Source organism: Oncorhynchus mykiss, chromosome 18 (assembly GCF_013265735.2).
Source record: "Oncorhynchus mykiss isolate Arlee chromosome 18, USDA_OmykA_1.1, whole genome shotgun sequence".
Taxonomy (NCBI): Eukaryota; Metazoa; Chordata; class Actinopteri; order Salmoniformes; family Salmonidae; genus Oncorhynchus; species Oncorhynchus mykiss.
The window spans coordinates 58,321,005-58,345,581 of record NC_048582.1 but is presented as its reverse complement, the minus strand read 5'-3'; the positions used below and the strand labels follow the sequence as shown (position 1 = coordinate 58,345,581).

At 43.0% G+C, this 24,577-nt stretch overlaps 1 protein-coding gene across 1 annotated transcript; it reads right to left on the bottom strand.

The window, feature by feature from the left end:
• Window positions 1-7,505: 7,505 nt before the first annotated feature.
• LOC110496954 (lens fiber membrane intrinsic protein-like) lies at window positions 7,506-19,452 on the bottom strand. Its single transcript, XM_021572953.2, has 5 exons — window positions 19,255-19,452; window positions 9,274-9,488; window positions 8,644-8,793; window positions 8,333-8,467; window positions 7,506-8,031 (listed from the first exon to the last, which is right to left on the bottom strand). The coding sequence occupies exons 2-5, from the start codon at window positions 9,446-9,448 to the stop codon at window positions 7,967-7,969; spliced, it is 525 nt and encodes a 174-aa protein (XP_021428628.2). The 5' UTR covers window positions 9,449-9,488; window positions 19,255-19,452; the 3' UTR covers window positions 7,506-7,966.
• Window positions 19,453-24,577: the final 5,125 nt, after the last annotated feature.

Below are 24,577 nucleotides of genomic sequence, written 5' to 3'. Positions count from 1 at the left end.
GCTGTGTGTTGTGTGAGCCATGCGGTCTACAGAATCACATAGCTGTGTGTTGTGTGAGCCATGTGGTCTACAGAATCACATAGCTGTGTGTTGTGTGAGCCATGTGGTCTACAGAATCACATAGCTGTGTGTTGTGTGAGCCATGCGGTCTACAGAATCACATAGCTGTGTGTTGTGTGAGCCATGTGGTCTACAGAATCACATAGCTGTGTGTTGTGTGAGCCATGCGGTCTACAGAATCACATAGCTGTGTGTTGTGTGAGCCATGTGGTCTACAGAATCACATAGCTGTGTGTTGTGTGAGCCATGTGGTCTACAGAATCACATAGCTGTGTGTTGTGTGAGCCATGCGGTCTACATAATCTTTACTTTAATTGCAAACGGTGCAAAAGAGGATTAGTATGACTCTGCTGTCATCTACTGTGGGAATTTTTGAACATCTTGAAGAACGATCTGGCCTTAATGGCCATGTCCTCTTATAATCTCCACCTGGCACAGCCAGAAGTACTGGTCACCTCTCAGAGTCTGGTTCCTCTCTAGGTTTCTTCCTAGGTTCCTGCCTTTCTAGGGAGTTTTTCATAGCCTTTCATAGGTATGCAGAGTCAGGCACAGGACACAGGTATGAGTAATAATCTGAATGTACTCAAAATGTAAGCAATGTTCCAACAAGGAAAAATACAGAAGATCCCATCACAAACGGACCAAACAGCGTGGTCAGGAGGACTGGACATGGAGGACATCCTGGACGGCAAATGATCCTGGACATGGGAAGAGATCCTGGCCGGAAGGGATCGCCTCCCATGGGAACAGGTGGAAGCAGCGAGGGAGTCACGGCAACGAAGCAAGCATGAGAGGCAGCCCCCAAAAAATTTGGTGGGCGGGCACATGGGGAGATTGGCGGAGTCAGGTTGTAGACCTGAGCCAACTCCCCGTGCTTACCGTGGGGAGAGAATGACTGGTCAAGCACCGTGTTATCCGGTTCTGCACACCATGCCTTCGGTGAGCAGCCACAGCCCGGTGCGCTCTCTGCAAGCTCCCCGCAGTTGCCGTGCTAGAGTGGGCATTCAGCCACTCATTCAGCCACCTCCGGTGCGTCTCTTCGGCCCAGGTTATCCTGCACCAGCTCTATGCACGGTATCCCCAGTTCGCCAGGACAACCCAGTGCGGCCTGTTCCAGCTCCCCGCACTTGCCGGGCTACGGGGGGTATCCAGCCAGGACGAGTTGTGCTAGCTCTGCGCTCCAGACCTCCGGTGCGCCTCCATGGTCCAGTATAGTCCTGCGCTGGCTATACGTACTATGCCTCCAGTGCGCCGACATAGCCCAGTGCATCCGGTGCCAGCTCTCCACACTCACCGGGCTAGAGTGGGTATCCAGCCAGGATGTGTTGTGGCAGCTCCACTCACTAGGCTGCCAGTACGTCTCCTCAGTCCGGTGAGACCTGTTCCAGCGACGATCCCCAGTCCGGAGCCTCCAGCGACGGTCCTCAGTCTGGAACCTCCAGCGACGGTCCCCAGTCCGGAGCCTCCGGCGATGAGCGGTGGTCTGGTTCCTCCGACGATGATCTGCGGCCCGGTTTCTCCAGTGAAGGGCCATGCACCAGGTCCACCACCAAAGAGGAGGGATCTGCGGGCGGAGGGGGGTCTACGTCCCGCACCGGAGCCGCCGCCGTGAAGGGATGCACACCCGGACCCTCCCCTTTAGAGATTGGGGATCACATATAAGTTGTCATTCTCCTTTTGGTGTTTGTGGGATCTTGTTTTTTGTTAGCTCTGTGAGGCCTGCAGAACATGACGTTTGTTATTCTTTTGTTGTTTTGTGTTCTGAGTATCATCAACACGGACGTTATATAGCCACTGTGCTTCTACAGTACATCTGCATTGCTTGCTGTTTGGGGTTTTAGGCTGGGTTTCTGTGTAAGCACTTTGTGAAATCTGCTAATGTAAAAATGGCGTTATAAATACATTTGATTTAATTAAGGGAGGATGATGCGGCCAGGGTTGGGATGAGGTGCATCATGGGTTCACGAGGCATGACAGTGGGAAAAGAATGGATGACAGAAGGGAGGTGGATGTTGGGACTGGGGGGAGTCAATGACAGGTTGTTGTGCATTCATTTCTTCTTTCCACTTGACTAAATATTGATGAGTTGAGTTGGGAGGTGTTCCATATTATGCATTTATTCTAGATTTTACAATACCGTTTGTTATAAGCTACCATAACTGTTCATAGATATAACCTATCAATGTTTTATATATTTTTTTATTTAACCTTTATTTAACTAGGCAAGTCAGTTAAGCACAAATTCTTATTTACAATGATGGCCTACACCGGCAAACCCGGAACACGCTGGGCCAATTGTACGCCACCCTATGGGACTCCCAATCACGGCCGGTTGTGATACAGCCTGGAATTGAACCAGGGTATCTGTAGTGACGCCTCTAGCACTGAGATACAGTGCCTTAGACCGCTGTGCCACTCGGGAGCAAGTCAAATCAGTTTATCCTTTAAAATAATGTTATAGTACTATCCCGTTAGTCTATAAGATACAGCCCCTAACCACTGAAAACACTAGGGCTGTGTCCCAAATGGCACCATAAACCCTATAGTGCACTACCTTGACCATTTGGCCTACTGTATGAGGTTATTGTCAAACTGTTGGCTAACCAGATGGATCCATTTTCCCATGCAGTCATCCAGACAGCTGTGTCCTTATAGGGATAAACCAGTGATAGACAGATAAGCCTGTCTGGATCAATGGGATGAGAGGAGCAGGCGATTGGATCCAAGTCATGCGGAGAAAGGGGGTGGAATTTGTCCAAAGCTGGATCCAAGTCAAGACTGTTCTTTTTAAGTTTGAGTGACTCCTGAGTGCGATTCACTGGGTTCCATGTTTAGTCTGCCCAAGGTGTCAAGATCCGTCGACAGAAGATCCTTGTGGGATACTAAAATGAAAAGATGTATGTGGATAAGGGGTACAACACACTCTCCATGGACAAATAATGAGTTATGACATCTTGGTCATCAACAAGATCTTCGTCTGTCAGCCATTTTGGATGGTATTCAGCTAATACAATTACTCTGACATTGAAGACCGCTCACTCACTCACTCACTCAACCAACCAAACATTTTATACTACCAGACTGTCCTTCAAAAACACCCTCAAAACATGTACAGATCCCCTGTCAGAAGTTGTGTATTCAAAGTCAATGAATCACTTCATATTCAGTGATACATATATTTTATTTATGATGGGGCAAGATGTGTAAATTATATATTTTCTGTGCAATGTTTATTATTATCTCTCTGTCTCGTGTATTGTGTGCACTAAGTTTACACCACCATAGTTTTCACTTGTGAGACACAATAAAGTATCTTAAAACAACCATCCACGTATGACTCATTGTCTAATAGTGGAACACAATACCCAACATAATAGAAATGTCACCAGCAGCAGAGTCCAAATGTAGAAAAAAAGGATCTGAAATTGTTTGTTAATGTCAACTGTTGATTTCCGTTCAGAAAAAGAGTTGAAGCATTGTCTTGGCAAACGTTTTCACATTTAAAGAAATGCAAAAGAAAAAGTAACTAGTAGTGTCTGGAAATATAATTCATAAACAAGTGTAGTCAGAGAGAGAAAATGGTCAGAGGACAGCAGGCATTTAGTTTTGGGAGCTGTTGGCACTCCTCTGTTGGGACGAAGGGGGCCACACTGGGGGAGAGTGGGGTAGAGGGTGGGGGTATGGGTGGGGGCACATGTGGTTATGGAACTCTTATACTTTGCGTGAGAGTCAGTTACATTGTGTGTGTGTGTGTGTGTGTGTGTGTGTGTGTGTGTGTGTGTGTGTGTGTGTGTGTGTGTGTGTGTGTGTGTGTGTGTGTGTGTGTGTGTGTGTGTGTGTGTGTGTGTGTGTGTGCGTGCATGCGTGCGTGCGTGCGTGTGTGTGTGTATTTGCATGCCTGTGTGTGTACCTGCTTGTACATGTCTCTCACAGTCTCAGGTCAGAATGGGACATTCATCCATGTTTCACAAGTATCACATTTTGAAGTGTTTAAGGTTAAGTTTAGGCATTAACTCTGAATTTGTAAGGTTAGGGTTAACTTTAGGCCTTAACACCGAAGTCTTAGGCATTAACTCTGAATCGTTAAAACCTCTACGGGATCGGTGACCTCACCCCACGGGACAGTTGAGCTAATGTGCGCTAATGTGATTAGCATGAGGTTGTAAGTAACAAGACAATTTCCCAGGACATAGCTATATCTGATATGAGCAGAAAGCTTAAATTCTTGTTAATCTAACTGCCCTGTCCAATTTACAGTAGCTATTACAGTGAAATAATACCATGCTATTGTTTGAGGAGAGTGCACAATTGAAAATGTATCAATAAACCAGGCACATTTGGGCAGACTTGATACAACATTTTGAACAGAAATGCAATGGTTCATTGTCTAAAACTTTGCACATACACTGCTGCCATCTAGTGGCCAAAATCTAAATTGTGCCTAAACTTGAATAATACATTGTGGTCTTTCTCTTGCATTTCAAAGATAATGGAACAAACTAAAAACTAAAAAAACGCATGTTTTTTTCTTTGTATTGTCTTTTACCAGATCTAATGTGTTATATTCTCCTACAGTAATTTCACATTTCCACAAACTTCAAAGTGTTTCCTTTCAAATGGAATCAAGAATATGCATATCCTACAGGCAGTTAGATTTGGGTATGTCATTTTAGGCGGAAAAAAAATCTATGTTTTTTAAGGTAAGGGTTTGGGATAGGCTTAAAACAAAAATAACTTTCTATCACTGGATTCAAACTTGCAACCTTTGGAATCAGAGGCAGATGCTTACACCTATCCACAACACCCTAGCAAAACCAAAACCTATTTGAAGGTAACAGCGCTCACTGTTGCCCGTGGTGACCGGTTTCCACATTATCTCTAGACGTCCTCAAACATGGATGGACGTCGAATACGGACTTATATTGCGGGTGACCTGGCTGCCCATGTGTGTACACGCTGTCTGAACATCTGTCTATGAAGCTATAGCTTACCCTCATTTGGAGAAAGAGGATCTCTTCTTTTGAACTGAGAATAATAATTAAATAATAATAATAATTGAGAATAATAATTGCAGGTCTACACAATCAGGATTATGGACTGCTTTGACTTTCTACACAACCAGGTGTCATCGGCCCAGTCTGACTAGCCATACCTCAGACAGAGACCGACCGAGAGGCTGGTCTCTGACGGCATGTGATGCCTTTATTGCTAAAGTTTCCTGGAGTTATGTCCAAGGTTTTTGACCTTGCAACCCATTCTTCCACTGCAGACTGAGAATGTATTGGATGATCATTTATAACCTACTGTGAAACCCAAATAAATGACTTTTTGGTGTGCCCACAGTGGTTATATGATAACTTTCATTTACTTATTTGTGAGTACTTTAACTGAGTTGTGATGCTGCTGTATGAGGAAAGCTCATCACCATAGCCTTTCCAACATCCTCATGGTTCTCTGTGCATGCCATGCATGTTTGGTGGGTGCGTGCTTGTGTAATTTCTATTGATTTATTTGATTTCACTTTTATTCACTTTTATTTAACCAGGTAGGGTAGTTGAGAACACGTTCTCATTTACAACTGCGACCTGGCCAAGCTAAAGCAAAGCAGTTCGACACATACAACAACACAGAGTTACACATGGAATAAACAAACATACAGTCAATAATACAGTAGAAAAAAGTCTATATACAGTGTGTGCAAATGAGGTGAGATAAGGCGAATAATTAGGCAATGGTGGGGAAGTTATTACAATATACCAATTAAATACTGGAGTGAATAGATGTGCAGAAGATGAATGTGCAAGTAGAGAATCCCAGACAAACATTCAGTCACACAAACAAATCTATGTGTAATACCGTCAAAGAGTACAGATAGCATCCACTTGTGACTCTCTAGAACAACGTGATGGTGGAGAACTATCCCCAAATGTACCCTCTGTTTGCAGACAACCTGTTTTGCTGTCACTGTTATTGGTTTTATGAAGACCTTAACACTGAGAAGGATGTTAAGCCGAAACGACAGATGCTATGGTATCCATGATGCAGTAAAAATAATTAAATAAAAGTAAGCTTTAAGCAAAATATTTTTCAGTGCGGCACCCATTACATATTTGCTTGTCCAGATTCACTGTTACTGGCATTGAATACATCTGTCCAGAACAGTACACTGTGTGGACCAAGGGGGCCAAGTAAGGATGCCAAAGGCACCAAGTAAGGAAATTTGGACAGAGGTATGCATTTGGTGACTATGTATTTACATTTCTGTCATGGTTTGTGGTTCAGGAATAGCCCAATCACCCATTACCTCAACGCTTACTGTTACATTCCCTTCCAGATGATGACAATTGCCAAATATCTCAGTCGAGGAGGAAGCTGTGATTATGGACTCAGCATTGGAAAGAACATGTTGCCACCCCACCCCGGTGGCCCAGGAATTATCCGTCACATTCTGTTCTTCCTCACATTCTAGCCCATTCTTCTCTCATTGTCTGTGCCCCCCCCCCCCCCCCCCCCCCCCCCCCGTGTTCCTTCAGTAGATCTGCTAAACAAAAAATATTCTTGAAGACGTCAACAGCCGTAAAGGACAATAGGAGTTTCCACAGGACGAGGGCTGGGGTTCGGGGGAAGCCCTTTATCACAAACAACTAAGCTGTGAAATAAAGGTGACTGGCTTCACTCAGCGTGTGGGATTCTTATCTCCTGTCAGACTGTTGACATCATGCCAGTTCATGCAGCCCTAGTGAACCCCCTGAGAAACCTTCTGGACTTTACCTTGATGTATTGTTTACCACTTGGTTGTGTAATACTTTCATTATTACAGATTATACAACAGGTGGCTGACGTGGGTCTAATCCTGAATGCTGATTGGTTAAAACCCCATTCCAGCTGGTGCCTATTCCAGCATTACCACAGGGTAATTCTATGATGTTAAAATGTCAATTTACTATTTTCCGTCTGACTGCGCAATCCACTGTCTCATCAGCCCAGCCAAGCAATTTATAAACTTAATCTCAACTATAAAAAGCATCTTGATATGTCCTGGAGGTTTCAGGTTTTAGCTTGTGTCTGGGGCCACCTTGGGTCCACTCTTTAACTCTGTGCCTCTGGGAGAGTAAAAACATGATTCATTGTGGTAGATACAGACAAGGAAAATAATATCCACAATGTATGACAAATCTTTACCTGTTGCAAGGTGTGGTCCTCTTTCACCATCATCCGGTAGCTTTGGCTATGGGATTTCCCAGGCAACAGAAGCAACTCATCTAGCACTATGTGCAAAGCCCTGCTCATGTAAACTGGTTTAATGCCGCCATCTTGTGGTATAACTTTGTGTGCATCACGTATAAGACGGCTATCCACACTAAAACAACCCTTAACTAAAACCCCTAAATTAGCCATTGAAAGGTGGACCTTGCATTAAGGATCAACTTAGAGGCAACAAAACATTTAGAGAGGAACTTTATTGAAAATATGAGAAATTGTAAAGTCAGCATTGCTGCCCATATTCCTTATCAAAACTACAACACATTTGCATATACAAAAAGCCTGTTGTCATCTTGCATATATGCTTTTGAAAAAGGCACTACGGAGATATCATAACCCTTGCCGTGTCAGCCATTTTGAAACATATTCTCCTGTTAACTGCACATAGATAATGAAATGAGTCATATTGACTTTATAAATAAATGCATTATCATTCTTGTAAATGTTCCTTTCTGTTGTATATTTTTTTTAATCAAACCTTTATTTATCCAGGAAATCCATTGGAAACATCAGGGAATGGAGGCCCATGCAGTCGCAAAGGCTTTCTGTCATATGTTGGCCTCTGGATAAACATGGTCATTCATTCAGTGTAAAATGGTCCTCTTTTTAAAAACAGTTTGTGTATCTTGCTGTGTCTTTCTCTCTAGCGTGTAGGGCTGCCCCCTCTCCTACATTCATGCATTCTGTAGGCACACATGTAAAATATCCCTGGAACACACAGAGCATGTACAGGTTAATGGACAATGGACATTGCATCAGAATCCAGCTGTAGACATACCCTCCCTTCAGCCACTACCCCTCAATCAGGTCTGATGGATCCAGACAGGTGTCAGTAATATGATGCAGCCAGGCTCCCCTAACCCATTGGAAGGCTATGGAAAAACCATCACCATATTGCTTTTAACAATCTGGTCTCTTCAGATCTGCTAACACTGGGAGACTTGAGGGTTGATTGTTTTTGGACTGGGTTGGTTGAGTACTGTGATTGATCCTGTGTGTCAGTTCTTACCTGCAAAGAAGGTCATGAGCAGTGCCACCCAGCCCAATATGTAAGACCAAGAGAAACGCCAGTCACCGAAGCGCTTGCCCAGGAAGTTCACTGTCACACCCGTGTAGATGGCCATCGCCAGCAGAACAAATAAAGCTGGGAGAAGGAAGGGGGATATAAGAGGTGAAAATACTGCACAAAACTAGTGTGTGTGTGTGTGTGTGTGTGTGTGTGTGTGTGTGTGTGTGTGTGTGTGTGTGTGTGTGTGTGTGTGTGTGTGTGTGTGTGTGTGTGTGTGTGTGTGTGTGTGTGTGATATGATATGAGACTCACTGGAGATGAAAAACATGATCCCTGCAGCGAAGGAGCGGTTGAACCTCTCGAAGGCGGAGAAGTGGGCAAAGGAGAGGATGCCCGCAATGATGCCCGCGAAGCACGACATCCCGGACAGGATCATTAAGGCCCGGGTGGCATTCCAGTACGCTAGAGGGCAACAGTGAAAGAGGTGTGCAGGGTGACATAACAGAGGTCTTTGTCAAATGCATCCCTTCTTCCAGCCAAGAGTGAAAATGAATGGTATTGTAGTGTCATGCCCTTTTGTAACATTTCTCCTCATGTTCAAGTCAACATTTGAACATTTAGCACACTCTCTTATCCAGAGCAACTAGGTTTAAGTGCCTTGCTCACAGGCACATCAACAGATTTTTCACCTAGTGGCTCAGGGATTTTAACCAGCAACCTTTTGATTACTGGCCCGACATTCTCAGCAACAGGTCTCTATCATGAAGTAAAGCAAACATTTATTACGTTTCTGCCAGTGAATGGATGCACTTAGACCTTCCCTTCCATCAGACCAAGTCAGACTGTTAACATATCTAATTTAAATCAGGTGGTCATTGCTATCCCTCTGTATATAATCTATATCCTTCCATCCCCTGACCCCTCGATGGTGTGTGGTCTCACCGATGCTGTCCGTCTGCATGTAACATTTGCCCGACATGCAGTACCTCCAGAGGCCCTGGTGGGCGAAGCTGCCTGACAGGCGGTACTGCATCCAGTAGTCTGTTGCCATTGAGACCACCAGCAGGATGTTCCCCACCATGGCACAGAAAAGGCCCCCGCCCATGAAGCTATGCATCCTGAGAGATGCTGCTGTGGCTGCTGCGTGGTACCTGATACTGCACGGGAAGAGGAGGGATAAACACACCTGGATTATATGACAGATGGACACTCAGTTTGCAATGGTCACCTCATAGCTCCTGATAATGGGGAGGAGATGAGGGAGTTAGACACACCTGTACTGATACTGGGGAGGAGATGAGGGAGTTAGACACACCTGTACTGATACTGGGGAGGAGATGAGGGAGTTAGAAACCTGTATCTGTATGATATGATCTTTATAGCACACACTCATTATTCCATGCTGTTGTCATGACGTTGGCCTGGGGGGTAGGTTTTTGACAGTCATAAATATCTCTTCCCCCCCTTTTTACTCTCTCTACCCTACTGAGGTTATATTTGCAAAACCCTTGAATAACAAAGAGATTCTGGGAACATCAGAAGGTGGGGGGAAATGAACTATATTCTGGTAATCCAACAAATGGAACATATGCAGTGGTACTTAATGAATATGATGTCAGTTCGGTTGTCATCTCAGACATTCTCATCAATGATAAGATGACATAAACTAAACAGTGGAAAGTCTACACATCAGAGTTATCGGATTCACATGGAATTGTTGTTCAATTTAAATGTTTGAATATGAAATTATTCATGATGGGATGAAATGTGATTTTAGCTTCTAAAATGTGAGATTTGGGTTTTCATAAGATAGGGCTCTGCTCAATCAGTGGCCCACCCCTGTGAAGGGACATGGGCTATAAAACTTTTCAAGCACGCCCTCCTCTCCCTTCCTATATAAGCCCTTGACGACAATATAACCTCATGTTCCGAGGACGTGAGGACGACGGTCCTATGTCAGAATGGTTCAGGTAATAACTACAGAACGAAGCTAACATCAGCGTGAGCTTTGGTTGCGAATGGTATGAACTTTGAACTCTTATTCACTACAGAAGTGATACCTCCTAGCCGTTGAGTTAGCAACAGCAGATGCAAACGTGGGCTAGGAAGGAACAGACAGAGTATCCCGTCTATCACCCAACGACGTTACTACAACGTATCCAATTGACAACCAGAGACTATCTTCAAAGGACTCGGTTGGGCAACACGGCCTCCCATCTACCACCAACCTACCGAAGTGCAGCTCAGAGTAAATATTTATTGCATTTTCCTTTTCCAATTGGGCGGTAATTTAGAATGCATAAGATACTGTATTTACAATAGCACAGCTTCTTCCTATTGTTCCTCAGTCTTCCCGCTCTTTCACCCAAACCCAGCCCCTTTTCTTTTGTGTAACAAGCTGTCATATCTGTTCCGCCCGCTAGAAACGTTTTCCTTTATGACGTCATTTGTAATCAAGTTATGATTTAATTATGTGTATGTGTAATTCTGTGTGATTAGTTAGTTATTTAGTAAATAAATAATTAAACCCAATTTTGCATAGCTGATTCAACTTGTGAGCCAGGGTTCGTGCAGATAACAAAGAATTTACCACTTTCAGATGAGACTGAATTAAGATGACGATTAATATTGACTGCTATTGATGTAAAATATTACTAGGTCTTTAAGAGGTCTTTAAATATTATTTTGTGGTGCCCGACTCTCTAGTTAATTAAATTTATATGATTAGCTCAATCAGGTAATATTAATTACGGAGAAATTATTTTATAGAATAGCATGTCATATGACAAAGTACAAATCGCCGCGTATCAATGATCTCAAATCATATACAGTACCAGTCAAAAGTTTGGGCACAACTACTCATTGCAGGGATTTTCTTAATTTTTACTATTTTCTACATTGTAGAACAATGTTGAAGACATCAAAACTATGAAATAACACATATGGAATCATGTAGTAACCAAAAAAGTGTTAAACAAATCAAAATATATTTTAGATTCTTCAAAGTAGCTACCCTTGTCTTGATGACAGCTTTGCACACGCTTGGCATTCTCTCAACCAACTTCACCTGGAATGCTTATCCAACAGTCTTGAAGGAGTTCCCAAATATGCTGAGTACTTGTTGGCTGCTTTTCATTCACTCTGCAGTCCAACTCATCCCAAACCATCTCAATTGGAGGTGTGTTTTGTCATTGTTCTGTTGAAAACAAATGATATTTCCACTAAGCGCAAACCAGATTGGATGGCGTATCGCTGCAGAATGCTGTGGTAGCCATGCTGGTTAAGTGTGCCTTGAATTCTAAATAAATCACAGACAGCGTCACCAGCAAAGTACCCCCACACCATCACACCTCCTCCTCCATGCTTCACGGTGGGAACCACACATCCTCCGTTCACCTACTCTTCGTCTCATAAAGTAACAGGGTGGTTGGAACCAAAGATTTCAGATTTGAACTCATCAGACCAAAAGGACAGATTTCCACTGGTCTAATGTCCATTGCTCGTATTTCTTGGCCCAAGCAAGTCTCTTCTTCTTATTGGTGTCCTTTAGGAATGGTTTCTTTGCAGAAATTTGACCATGAAGGCCTGTTCTCCTCTGAACAGTTGATGTTGAGATGTGTCTGTTACTTGAACTCTGTGAAGCATTTATTTAGTGTCATTTTTATATCAGTGTCATTTTTTCTTTGCTGATTTGAGCTGTTCTTGCCATAATATGAACTTGGTATTTTACCAAATAGGGCTATCTTCTCTGTACCACCCCTACCTTGTCACAACACAACTGATAAGAAGGAAATAAATTCCACAAATGAACTTTTAACAAAGCAACCTGTTAATTTAAATGCATTCCAGGTGACTACCTCATGACGCAAGTTGAAAGAAAGCCAAAGCTGTCATCAAGGCAAAGGGTGGCTACTTTGAAGAATCTCAAATATAACATATATTTTTATTTGTTTCACACTTTTTTGGTTACTACATGATTCCATATGTGTTATTTCATAGTTTTGATGTCTTCACTATTATTCTACAATGTAGAAAATAGTAAAAAACTAAGAAAAGCCCTTGAATGAATAGGTGTGTCCAAACTTTTGACTGGTACTGTAAATTACAGAGCTGATATTCAGGATCAGTTGTGCTCACTCATTATAACTAATTTATATGATGCTATGGCAAACACAATAAATGAGAAACAACCAAAGCTTGACAGCTAGAATCAAAGCTTGACGACTAGAATCAAAGCTTGACGACGAGAATCAAAGCTTGAAGACTAAAGACATGCTAAGTGAATATTACCTCATTTGAGCAATTTTCATTTTGTATGTACAGTTGAAGTCGGAGGTTTACATACACCTTAGCCAAATACATTTAAACTTAGTTTTTCACAATACCTGACATTTAATCCTAGTAAATATTCCATGTCTTAGGTCAGTTAGGATCACCACTTTATTTTAAGAATGTGAAATGTCAGAATAGTAGTAGAGAGAATGATTTATTTCAGCTTTTATTCCTTTCATCACATTCCCAGTGGGTCAGAAGTGTACATACACTCAATTAGTATTTGGTAGCATTGCCTTTAAATTGTTTAACTTGGCTCAAACGTTTCTGGTACCTTCCACAAGCTTCCCACAATAAGTTGGGTGAATTTTGGCCCATTCCTCCTGACAGAGCTGATGTAACTGAGTCAGGTTTGTAGGCCTCCTTGCTCGCACACAGTTTTTCAGTTCTGCCCACAAATTTTATATAGGATTGAGGTCAGGGTTTTGTGATTGCCACTCCAATACCATGACTTTGTTGTTCTTAAGCCATTTTGCCACAACTTTGGAAGTATGCTTGTGGTCATTGTCCATTTGGAAGAGCCATTTGCGACCAAGCTTTAACTCCCTGACTGATGTCTTGAGATGTTGCTTCAATATATCTACATCATTTTCCTTCCTCATGATGCCATCTATTTTGTGAAGTGCATCAGTCCCTATTGCAGCAAAGCACCCCACACACAACATGATGCTGCCACCCCCGTGCTTCAAGTTGGGATGGTGTTCTTCGGCTTGCAATCCTCCCTCTTTTTCCTCCTAACATAACAATGGCCATTATGGCCAAACAGTTCAATTTCTGTTTCATCAGACCAGAGGACATTTCTCCAAAAAGTACGATCTTTGTCCCAATGTGCGTTTTTTTATGGCGGTTTTGGAGCAGTGGCTCCATCCTTGCTGAGCGGCCTTTCAGGTTATGTCGATATTGGCCTTGTTTTACTGTGGCTATAGATACTGTTGTACCTGTTTCCTCCAGCATCTTCACAAGGTACTCCATTCGGTTTATTTTTGTATTATTATTATTTTTTTTATCTGTCGGCCCCAGCCGCGAACTCAGGCTCTGTGTATAGTTAACTGACCTTCTCTGCCCAGTCATCGCCATTTTACATGTTGTTGTTTTAGCTGATTAGCTGTTGTTGTTTCACCCGTTGTTGTCTTAGTTAGCTCACCAAAAATCAACAACGGTGATTACTTTATGCCTCGCTGTATGTCTCTCTCATATGGCAATATGCCTTGTATACTAGTTATCATTGTTTTAGTTTACAATGGAGCCCCTAGTTCCACTCATTATACCTCTGATACCTGCTTTGTCCCACCTCCCACACATGTGGTGACCTCACCCATTATAACCAGCTTATCCAGAGATTATTATCATCACTCAGTGCCTGGGCTTACCCCCGCTGTACCCGCACCCCACCATACTCCTGTCTGCACATTATGCCCTGAATCTATTCTACCACGCCCAGAAATCTGCTCCTTTTATTTTCTGTCCCCAACGCTCTAGGCGACCAGTTTTGCCAGCCTTTAGCCGTACCCTCATCCTACTCCTCCTCTGTTCCTCGGGTGATGTGGAGGTAAACCCAGGCCCTGCGTGTCCCCAGGCACCCTCATTTGTTGACTTCTGTGATCAAAAAAACCTTGTGTAGCTCCCTTCAGTAACCATGAGCACAACCGTTCCTTGAATTTAACTGGCGGCTTTATTCTGTAGTTTTAGTCAGAATTATCACCTTCCGTGAGAACTATAAAGTAAATGAAAAATACAGTTAAGCACACGCTTACAACCTTCTTATCTTACGAGTGACTTATTAGCTTGGTATAACTCTGAAGTGCTGACATACATAAACAGTTTAGCCGGAGCTATAACAGTATCAGATTAAACACATGAATAAAGCAAAAATACCTCATTGGCTGCTTATTACAGAAGGGAGGAAATCAAACTTCACACTTATTATTCCTGGAATGAATTCACACTTCATCCTTAATTATTATAACGTTACCATCATAATGTACACGCTTAAACTTTTACGAACTACACCTGATGACATGAAAACTTAGCTAACACAGCGCGGGATTGCCTTCCCTCCAAAGGTGTGTTGCTACAATACTGTCCCCGTTACAACAGTTATTAGCTACGTAGTTCCGCTTGTCTTATTTCCCCCGCATAGCGAACACGTAAACAATTCAAACAAAAAACAACATAGACTTACAGGTTACTTGTCAGTTACATCTTGGTTTCATGCATGTCAACATCAGAAACCTACTCCCTAAGTTTGTTTTACTCTGCTTTAGTACACTCTGCCAACCCTGATGTCCTTGCCGTGTCTGAATCCTGGCTTAGGAAGGCCACCAACAATTCTGAGATTTCCATAGCCAGCTACAACATTTTCCGTCAAGATAGAACTGCCAAAGGGGGAGGAGTTGCAATCTACTGCAGAGATAGCCTGCAAAGTTCTGACATACTTTCCAGGTCTATACGCAAACAGTTTGAACTTCTAATTTGAACCTCTCCAGAAATAAGTCTCACACTGTTGCCGCCTGCTATCGACCCCCCTCCGCTCCCAGCTGTGCCCTGGACACCATTTGTGAATTGATTGCCCCCCATCTAACTTCAGAGTTCGTTCTGTTAGGTGACCTAAACTGGGATATGCTTAACACCCCGGCAGTCGAACAATCTAGATGCCCTCAACCTCACACAAATCATCAAGGAACCCACCGGGTATATCCCTAAATTCGTAAATATGGGCACCCTCATAGACATTATCCTGACTTGCCCTCCAAATACACCTCCGCTGTTTTCAATCAGGATCTCAGCGATCATTGCCTCATTGCCTGTATCCGCTATGGGTCCGCGGTCAAACGACCACCCCTCATCTCTGTCAAACGCTCCCTAAAACACTTCTGTGAGCAGGCCTTTCTAATCGACCTGGCCCGGGTATCCTGAAAGGATATTGACCTCATCCCGTCAGTAGAGGATGCGTGGTCATTCTTTAAAAGTTATTTCCTCACCATCTTAGATAAGCATGCCCCGTTCAAAAAATGCAGAACTAAGAACAGATATAGCCCTTGGTTCACTCCAGACCTGACTGCCCTTGACCAGCACAAAAACATCCTGTGGTGGACTGCAATAGCATCGAATAGTCCCCACGATATGCAACTGTTCAGGGAAGTCAGGAACCAATAAACGCAGTCAGTCAGGAAAGAAAAGGCTAGCTTTTCAAGCAGAAATTCGCATCTTGTAGCTGTAACTCCAAAAAGTTTTGGGACACTGTAAAGTCCATGGAGAACAAGAGCACCTCTAAGCATTTCTCAACGGCTGGCCATGCCTTCCTCCTGGCTACACCAAAACCGGGCAACAGCTCCGCCTCCCCTGCAGCTACTCGCCCAAGCCTGCCCAGCTTCTCCTTCACTCAAATCCAGACAGCAGATGTTCTGCTAGAGCTGCAAAATCTGGACCCGTACAAATCAGCTGGGCTAGACATTCTGGACCCTCTCTTTCTAAAACTATCCGCCACCATTGTTGCAACCCCTATTACCAGCCTGTTCAACCTCTCTTTCGTATCGTCCGAGATCCCTAAAGATTGGAAAGCTGCCCAGTCATCACCCTCTTCAAAGGGGGTGACAACCTAGACCCAAACTGTTACAGACCTATATCCATCCTGCCCTGCATATCTAAAGTCTTCGAAAGCCAAGTTAATAAACAGATCACTGACAATTTCGAATCCCACCGTACTTTCTCCGCTGTGCAATCCGGCTTCTGAGCCGGTCACGGATGCACCTCAGCCACGCTCAAGGTACTAAATGATATCATAACCGCCATCGATAAAAGACAGTACTGTGCAGCCGTCTTCATCGACCTGGCCAAGGCTTTCGACTCTGTCAATCACTGTATTCGTATCGACAGACTCAATATCCTTGGTTTTTCTAATGACTGCCTCGCCTGGTTCACCAACTACTTTGCAGACAGAGTTCAGTGTGACAAATCGGAAGGCATGTTGTCCGGACCTCTGGCCGTCTCTATGGGGGTACCACAGGGTTCAATTCTCGGGCCAACTCTTTTCTCTGTATATATCAATGATGTCGCCCTTGATGCGGGTGATTCCCTGATCCACCTCTACACAGACCATTCTGTATACTTCTGGCCCTTTTTTGGACACTGTACTAACTAACCTCCAAACGAGCTTAAATACCATACAACACTCCTTCCATGGCCTCCAACTGCTCTTAAACGCTAGTAAAACCAAATGCATGCTTTTCAACCGTTCGCTGCCCACATCCGCCCGCCCGACTAGCATCACCACCCTGGACGGTTCCGACCTAGAATATGTGGACAACTATAAATACCTAGGTGTCTGGCTAGACTGTAAACTCTCCTTCCAGACTCATATTAAACATCTCCAATCCAAAATCAAATCTAGAATCGGCTTTCTATTTTGCAACAAAGCCTCCTTCACTCAATCCGCCAAACTTACCCTCGTAAAACTGACTATCCGACCGATCCTCGACTTCGGCGATGTCATCTACAAAATAGCTTCCAACACTCTACTCAGCAAACTGGATGCAGTCTATCATAATGCCATCCTTTTTGTTACCAAATCACCGTATACCACCCACCACTGCGACCTGTATGCTCTAGTCGGCTGGCCATCGCTACATATTCGTCGCCAGACCCACTGGCTCCAGGTCATCTATAAGTCTATGCTAGGTAAAGCTCCGCCTTATCTCAGTTCACTGGTCACGATAACAACACCCCCCCGTAGCACACGTTCCAGCAGGTATATCTCACTGGTCATCCCCAAATCCAACACCTCATTTGGCCGCCTTTCCTTCCAGTTCTCTGCTGCCAGTGACTGGAACGAATTGCAAAAAAAAAAAAAAAATTGCTGAAGTTGGAGACTTTTATTTCCCTTACCAACTTTAAACATCAACTATCTGAGGAGCTAACCGATCGCTGCAACTGTACATAGTCCATCTGTAAATAGCCCACCCAATCTACCTACCTCATCCCCATGCTGTTTTTATTTTACTTACTTTTCTGCTCTTTTGCACACCAGTATCTCTATTTGCACATCATCATCTGCTCATTTATGACTCCAGTGTTAATCTGCTAAATTGTAATTATTCGCTCCTATGGCCTATTTATTGCCTACCTCCTCATGCCTTTTGCACACACTGTATATAGACTTTCTTTTTTCTACTGTGTCATTGGCTTGTTTATTGTTTACTCCATGTGTAACTCTGTGTTGTTGTCTGTGTCACACTGCTTTGCTTTATCTTGGCCAGGTCGCAGTTGCAAATTAGAACTTGTTCTCAACTAGCCTACCTGGTTAAATAAAGGTGAAATAAAAAAAAAATAGGTCCTTTGCTCTTTTCGCACCAAAGTACGTTCATCTCTTGGAGACAGAACGTGTCTCCTTCCTGAGCGGTATGACGGTGTGTGGTCCCATGGTGTTTATACTTGCGTACTATTGTTTGTACAGTCCATCTGACTGTGCTGCTGCTCCAGTTTCAACTGTTCTGCCTTATTATTATTCGACCATGCTGGTCATTTATGAACATTTGAACATCTTGACCATGTTTTGTTATAATCTCCACCCGGCACAGCCAGAAGAGGACTGGCCACCCCACATAGCCTGGTTCCTCTCTAGGTTTCTTCCTAGGTTTTGGCCTTTCTAGGGAGTTTTTCCTAGCCACCGTGCTTCTACACCTGCATTGCTTGCTGTTTGGAGTTTTAGGCTGCGTTTCTGTACAGCACTTTGAGATATCAGCTGATGTACGAAGGGCTATATAAATACATTTGATTTGATTTGATTTGATTTGTACAGCTGAACGTGGTACCTTCAGGCGTTTGGAAATTGCTCCCAAGGATGAACCAGACTTGTGGAGGTCTACAATTAAATTTTTTCTGAGGTCTTGGCTGATTTCTTTTGATTTTCCCACAATGTCAAGCAAAGAGGCACTGAGTTTGAAGGTAGGCCTTGAAATACATCCACAGGTACACCTCCAATTGACTCAAATTATGTCAATTAGCCTATCAGAAGCTTCTAAAGCCATTACATCATTTTCTGCAATTTTCCAAGCTGTTTAAAGGCTCAGTCTACTTAGTGTATGTAAACTTCTGACACACTGGAATTGTGATACAGTGAAATATAACTGAAATAATCCGTCTGTAGACAATAGTTGGAAAAATTACTTGTGTCATGCACGAAGTAGATGTCCTAACCGACTTGCCAAAACTATAGTTTGTTAACAAAAAAATAGTGGAGTGGTTGAAAAACAAGTTTTAATGACTCCCAATCTAAGTGTATGTAAACTTCTGACTTCAACTGTAGCTGAGTCTTAAAATGAGACCTGTTAACATATATGAACATGTGCTCCAAATATAATAAACAAACATTGTCATGGAATAGACGTTTACAACTAGCAGCGTTAAACATCAGCTCTTTTGCCAAGCACTTAATAAATTGCGTTTGATCAAGGCTTAGTCAACCACTAGTTCACCATTGTCCCTTACCTTTAAGACTTCAGTTCACCATTAAGTTGAGTAACTTATTCTTTGGCACAACTATACATTTCTATCAAGGTAACATTATATAGATAGATTTAGGATGTCCCTTACCTTGTTTCTTCAGTAAAAGTACGCTCTTAACCGTCTACCTTTCTGGGGAGAAAGGGAGAGAGGGTAGAGGGAAAGAGAGAGAGAGAGAGAAGGAGAGACGTTGCAAGCCGAGGAGGGGAGATAGGAGAATGAAAGAGAACTCCATTGGGCTGAATTCCAAAAAGTTATCCCCTCTGTTTTTTCTGTTGATGGAAGCAGAATCCTTAAACAATCGGTCCCTATGTAACGGATGTACTATCGCGTGGGGCACGGGTTCACGTGACTCCCTCAGTCCTTTCAGTGTGGGCAGCTGGGATGGGGTCAGGGGGTTAAGGTAGGGGCTTTGGCTGGGGGGCTACATATCCTTTATGTTTGTATTTGGTATGTTCTAGAATTGTGGGTGTACATAGGTATGAAGTACTGCTGGAATCAATGTAACATGCTGAAGCCAACATTTTTCTTTCAATGGATCTGGGGCTGTGGTGGCATGGATAGACATTTAGGCACACATATAGGGAGAGATGGCCCCTCTGTCTCACTGGTTGTCCTCTCTCTAATATACAGAATACATATGTAATCTGTAGATCACCTGCATCCTCATAATACTGTTTTTAAAATACACCGTTAGTTGAGCAATGTGATCGTAGTTTTCCATGACACAGTATTTATATAGTGTATACACACTTCAATACACTCACTTAAACCACACACAGGAACACACACACACACACACACTCTGCCATTCTTAAGACAGCTACAAACGGTTCTGTGAGGCCTGAGCAGTGGATAGGTCATCTTCGAATGACAGAAATGTCATACCGTTCATCAAAAGCAACCACCACCTTGGCATTTAACAGAATCAATTGATCAAAACATAGCAATTACAACTGCCATTTCATTTCACACAGTCTTCCAATCAGTGTTAGCATATATTCACGGGACAGATGGCCAGAGGATGCAGACACCACAGATGCAGATAAGGACGTGTTTCTGTCTGCTTCATTATGCAAGGCGGTGGGTGGGTAGTGATAACCTTATAGAGATAAAAGTGATGGTTGACAATTTCATGACCTGTGAAACTGAGGCTGTGTATATATTTCATTAGTCTTTCTTGGGTTTTTGTGCAAACCCGTTAACAAGAATTATGTCCGTGTACTTTTCCCTCCATGTAGTTCATTGCATATTTAATAATGAAAATACCTACCAAAAGGAGAACATTGATGTGGTTAATTTCTGTGCATGTTTAGAAAAGTAAAATAAAATAAGTAGCATATATGGACGTTATTTACAGTAGATATATCTGTCAACACAGATGTATAATCCTGCAATATGATTCTGGCCCGCGATCGCAAGAATATACTCTAATGTGGCTCTCCATGGAAAATAATTTCCCAAACCTGTACTCGTCAGAACTAGGAAACTTTGAAATTTCCGAATTGCTTATTCTTTGAACCCGGCTTTTGTATAACTACAACCAGTTAGCAAGTCAGAAATGTCAGTTTCCTAGTGCCGACTAGCACGTGAACGTGACACTAGAGCGCTATTTATAACTGGTCAAAAAAAAATGTCCAAATCAACTAGCACGTCAGCTAACGTTTTTTAGCCCATAGGTTTTGTAATGTTCGAGTCACTCAAATAGCACGACTACACATTAGACATGGCAACATTTATAGGAAATTGGCTTTACAAATGTGTTGAATTGTAGGAAACAAGCTTTAAACCTGCTAATTGTTATCTCAGGGTGTGAACAGTGTGTAATGAACAGTGCTTGTGCACAAAGAAATAGACGTGACGCGGGCCTTCAATAGATCATTTATGAGTCAGTGTTATATAAATATTCATACACATAGCTCATATAAACAAAGACATTCCGTAGTAAGAACACATACACCCAGCCATAAGACTGACCCCCTCTTCCTTATATAAACACACATCTCATCTCCCTCTAACTGGCCTGTCCCAAGAGCAAAGAACTTTTGCTGTGCACCAATGGGGCCCGCTCTGGCTAGAGCAAGGCCCGCCTCCAACCCTCCGACCAGTCAAGAAGACCGAAACGACAAGACTCCACCTACTTTATTCTATGTATAAAAATGTATGTAACCATTGTATAGGCCTCTTTTTCACCTGGCTCCTTGCCGAGTTATGTGAACTAGGTCCGTGCACGTAAAACTGCGGGACAAGATATCTCTGACTCATTAAAACTGTCTTTTGTTACAACTGAAATCCACTCTGTCCAGCGTCCGTGATTTGGTCTCAACTCTCCAGTATTTGAACACTAACAGAATTGGTAGCAGAGGATGGTTGTTCTTGAATTCGATCTATTATAAGTTAGTGTGAGAGGACGAGACTGATCACGGCTAAAAAATCAGACGGAAGAGTGACTTCCCCAGCCATTCATCTTGCCTCAGGAAATCTGATCGGAGCGCTCTATATAAAGGTGAGCAGAGCCCGTTATATCGAAATCTGCATATTGTATTATAGCCTAAACCAAATTTTGATCAGAAAGTACTGGGCGTGAGTATGAATCGGTGCCCAAATTTTTTACATAAGAACCTAAGACATTGATCGGGGAGATCTTGTTTTGCTCGTTTTTATTTTGTATTTTTATTTTTTATCAATTGGCCTATTATTAGAAGTGTAGTATGCATGTAAAAGTTCCTATTAAATAAGTGCTTACTGTTTAATTGGTTTTGTTTAGAAGTGTAGTATGCACGTAAAAGTTCCTATTAAATAAGTGCTTACTGTTTAATTGGTTTTGTTTAGAAGTGTAGTATGCACGTAAAAGTTCCTATTGAATAAGTTCTAAACTGTTTAATTGGTTGTGTTTAGAGATTTAGTTAATTAATAGATCGACTGAATCTGCATGTAAAAGATCCTATTGAATGAGTTGTAAACTGTTTAATTGGTTATGTTAGAGGTGTAGTCGAATAGATATAGGATATGTAAGTTTGGCCTTCCACTAGACAGAGATCGGGAATGATGTGGCTATTGCACATCAAACAATAAACATAAGATGAACCAGAGTTGACATTCCATGATTTGGAGATGGGGGAAATTAAATTGAAAGAAACGTTTGTCGCGGAGTAGGTTGGGATACGTAACTGGGCTATTATGCACACGTGCTGGTAGACAAAGCCACCTTAGTATCGAATGGAATACTGATTTTCGTTTTTTTCATTCCTGTTGATATTGCCTAAAGTTTAAAATTATTCTGACAATTGCTATAGAATCGCTCGAATTTACTGATATAAGTTCATAAAGGAATTTACTGAATTGTTTACAGAAAGTATTTAAATAATTCACTGAACAACTCTTAGTTGTCTAGACATTCTATCTATATTTCCTAAAGAGCTAGAATTACTCTGAAAATTGTTATAGAACCGCATATATTCACTGATATATTGTTCCAAAAGGAAATCGCAGAATCATTTATAGAAAATACCTAAACGAATCGCTGAACAAATTCAAATAAAATACCGGTGAAATACACACGTGGCGGGCGTCACATACTGATAACCCCCTTTGTCTCGACCAGGGACAGGCTAAGCATACAACGATAGAAATAAACACCACATAGTAAGGATTGAATATACCTAAATAACGCATTATACACATTATCAGACGACTTAGATAAAATGTCTGCAGCCATCACGCCCAAACAAATGATTGCAGTAGAAACTCAAGACCAAGGGGAGCAGCCAGAGAACACTCAGATCGTGGCACAGACTGTCTCTCAGATGATCCAACAGCAGGCAGCCCCACCACCCCATTACCCTCCCCCACAGCGGTATATCCTGCAACGGCAACGGGCTCAACGAGGCCCCTACACTGGACCATACAGAGGGGGAAACTACCAGTGGTATAACTGAGGAATTCCCGGTCACTATGCCAGATATTGCACGAAACCACTCTCCCCGCAGCAACAGCAATGGAGAGAAAGAGGAAGAGGACGTGGAGGGGCACCAGGAAGAGGAAGAGGACCCTCTCCTAGACACATGCAGCAGGAGCAGCAAGATTACAACCAACCCTCCCACTTCAACACCTGATCACCCAGTAAGAATGATGAGGATGCCACTCCTGCCGATGACCACACTGTTTGAAGCCCAAGAAGTGTACTGGCTAAAATGCCTACCCACAGGGCCTGCCACCCCTCACATCCAGTTTAAGTTCAACCAACTGAAAGCTCAAATCTACACTCTGCACCCATATAAGACTCCCCAAGCTGAGATCCATTGCACACTCAATGCAACAGAAACTGATGACTGCCTCTACACTGCAGACTGGGACGAAGACATGATGCACCTGACCCCACCTATCAGGTGTTGTACCATTGGGTGTGGCCCAGAGGGGGTGGCAGCACCGGTCATCCTACGATCAAGGAACCTCCATGCACCCCTGGCCTGGACGGCTGAAGCATCAACAGCCATAGCACTCCTGAAAACAGATCTATCAGCGGCAGCAGCTCTGACTGCACCTGACTACAAGAACAAGTTCCATTTGGATGTTTCTGAAAGGGAGGGATTTACCTCATCCGTCCTATTCCAGAAACAAGAGGGGGAGAGAAGGGTCTTGATGTACTACTCTTTCAAACTTGACCACATTGAGGTAGGACAGTCAACATGCTCCAGATACGTTGCTGCAGTAGCAAAAGATATTGAAAAAACAGCTCACCTCGTGATGTCACCCTTCAATCAGCCATCATCCCTCAACCAGCATCGGCCAAATTAGCTGAAATCATCGGATTGACGCAGGTCCTCATCAGAGGAAAAGGAAAGACTGAATATCTATACAGACTCAGCCCATGCCCATGAAGCAGGCCACACTGATGGACCCAGAACTTTTATGAGAAACACATGGCCCCACACACAAAGGCAAACTAAAGACCCTCCAAAAAGGCCTCGCACATCTGGTGGCACCCTCACATAAAAAATATGACTGACTTATTTTATGACGATGATTTATTTTGTGACGAATGCAATGGTTGTGACAGACACAACCCAAAGAAACCATATCAAACACCAATGGGCTCATACGTAATACCTAATGCATGTTTTCAGGATATTAGGATAGACTACACCGACATGGGCCACGAAAATTTATCTAAAGGCAAACTCTATCTCCTAGTCATAGTAGATAGGTTCTCCAAATGGGTAGAGGCAATACTAACAAAAGGGGAGGATGCTAGGTCAGTCTTTAAGTGGCTACAAACCAAACTAATACCCAGGTATGGCATCCCAAGACAAATCAATTTTGACAAATGGCTTACATTTAACAAACACCTGAGACAGGTGGAAGAAAGATTTGGCATAACCCACAGATTTGGATCTGTGTACAGGCCCCAATC

Bases quoted from the DNA above. Each gene is read 5' to 3' on its own strand.
- LOC110496954 (XM_021572953.2), bottom strand. From the start codon at position 9,448: ATGCATAGCTTCATGGGCGGGGGCCTTTTCTGTGCCATGGTGGGGAAC. The intron at 8,794-9,273 runs GTGAGACCACAC...GTTGCCCTCTAG, and splicing joins CATGCAGACGGACAGCATCG to CGTACTGGAATGCCACCCGG. The intron at 8,032-8,332 runs GTAAGAACTGAC...TGTGTGTTCCAG, and splicing joins GCTCATGACCTTCTTTGCAG to GGATATTTTACATGTGTGCC.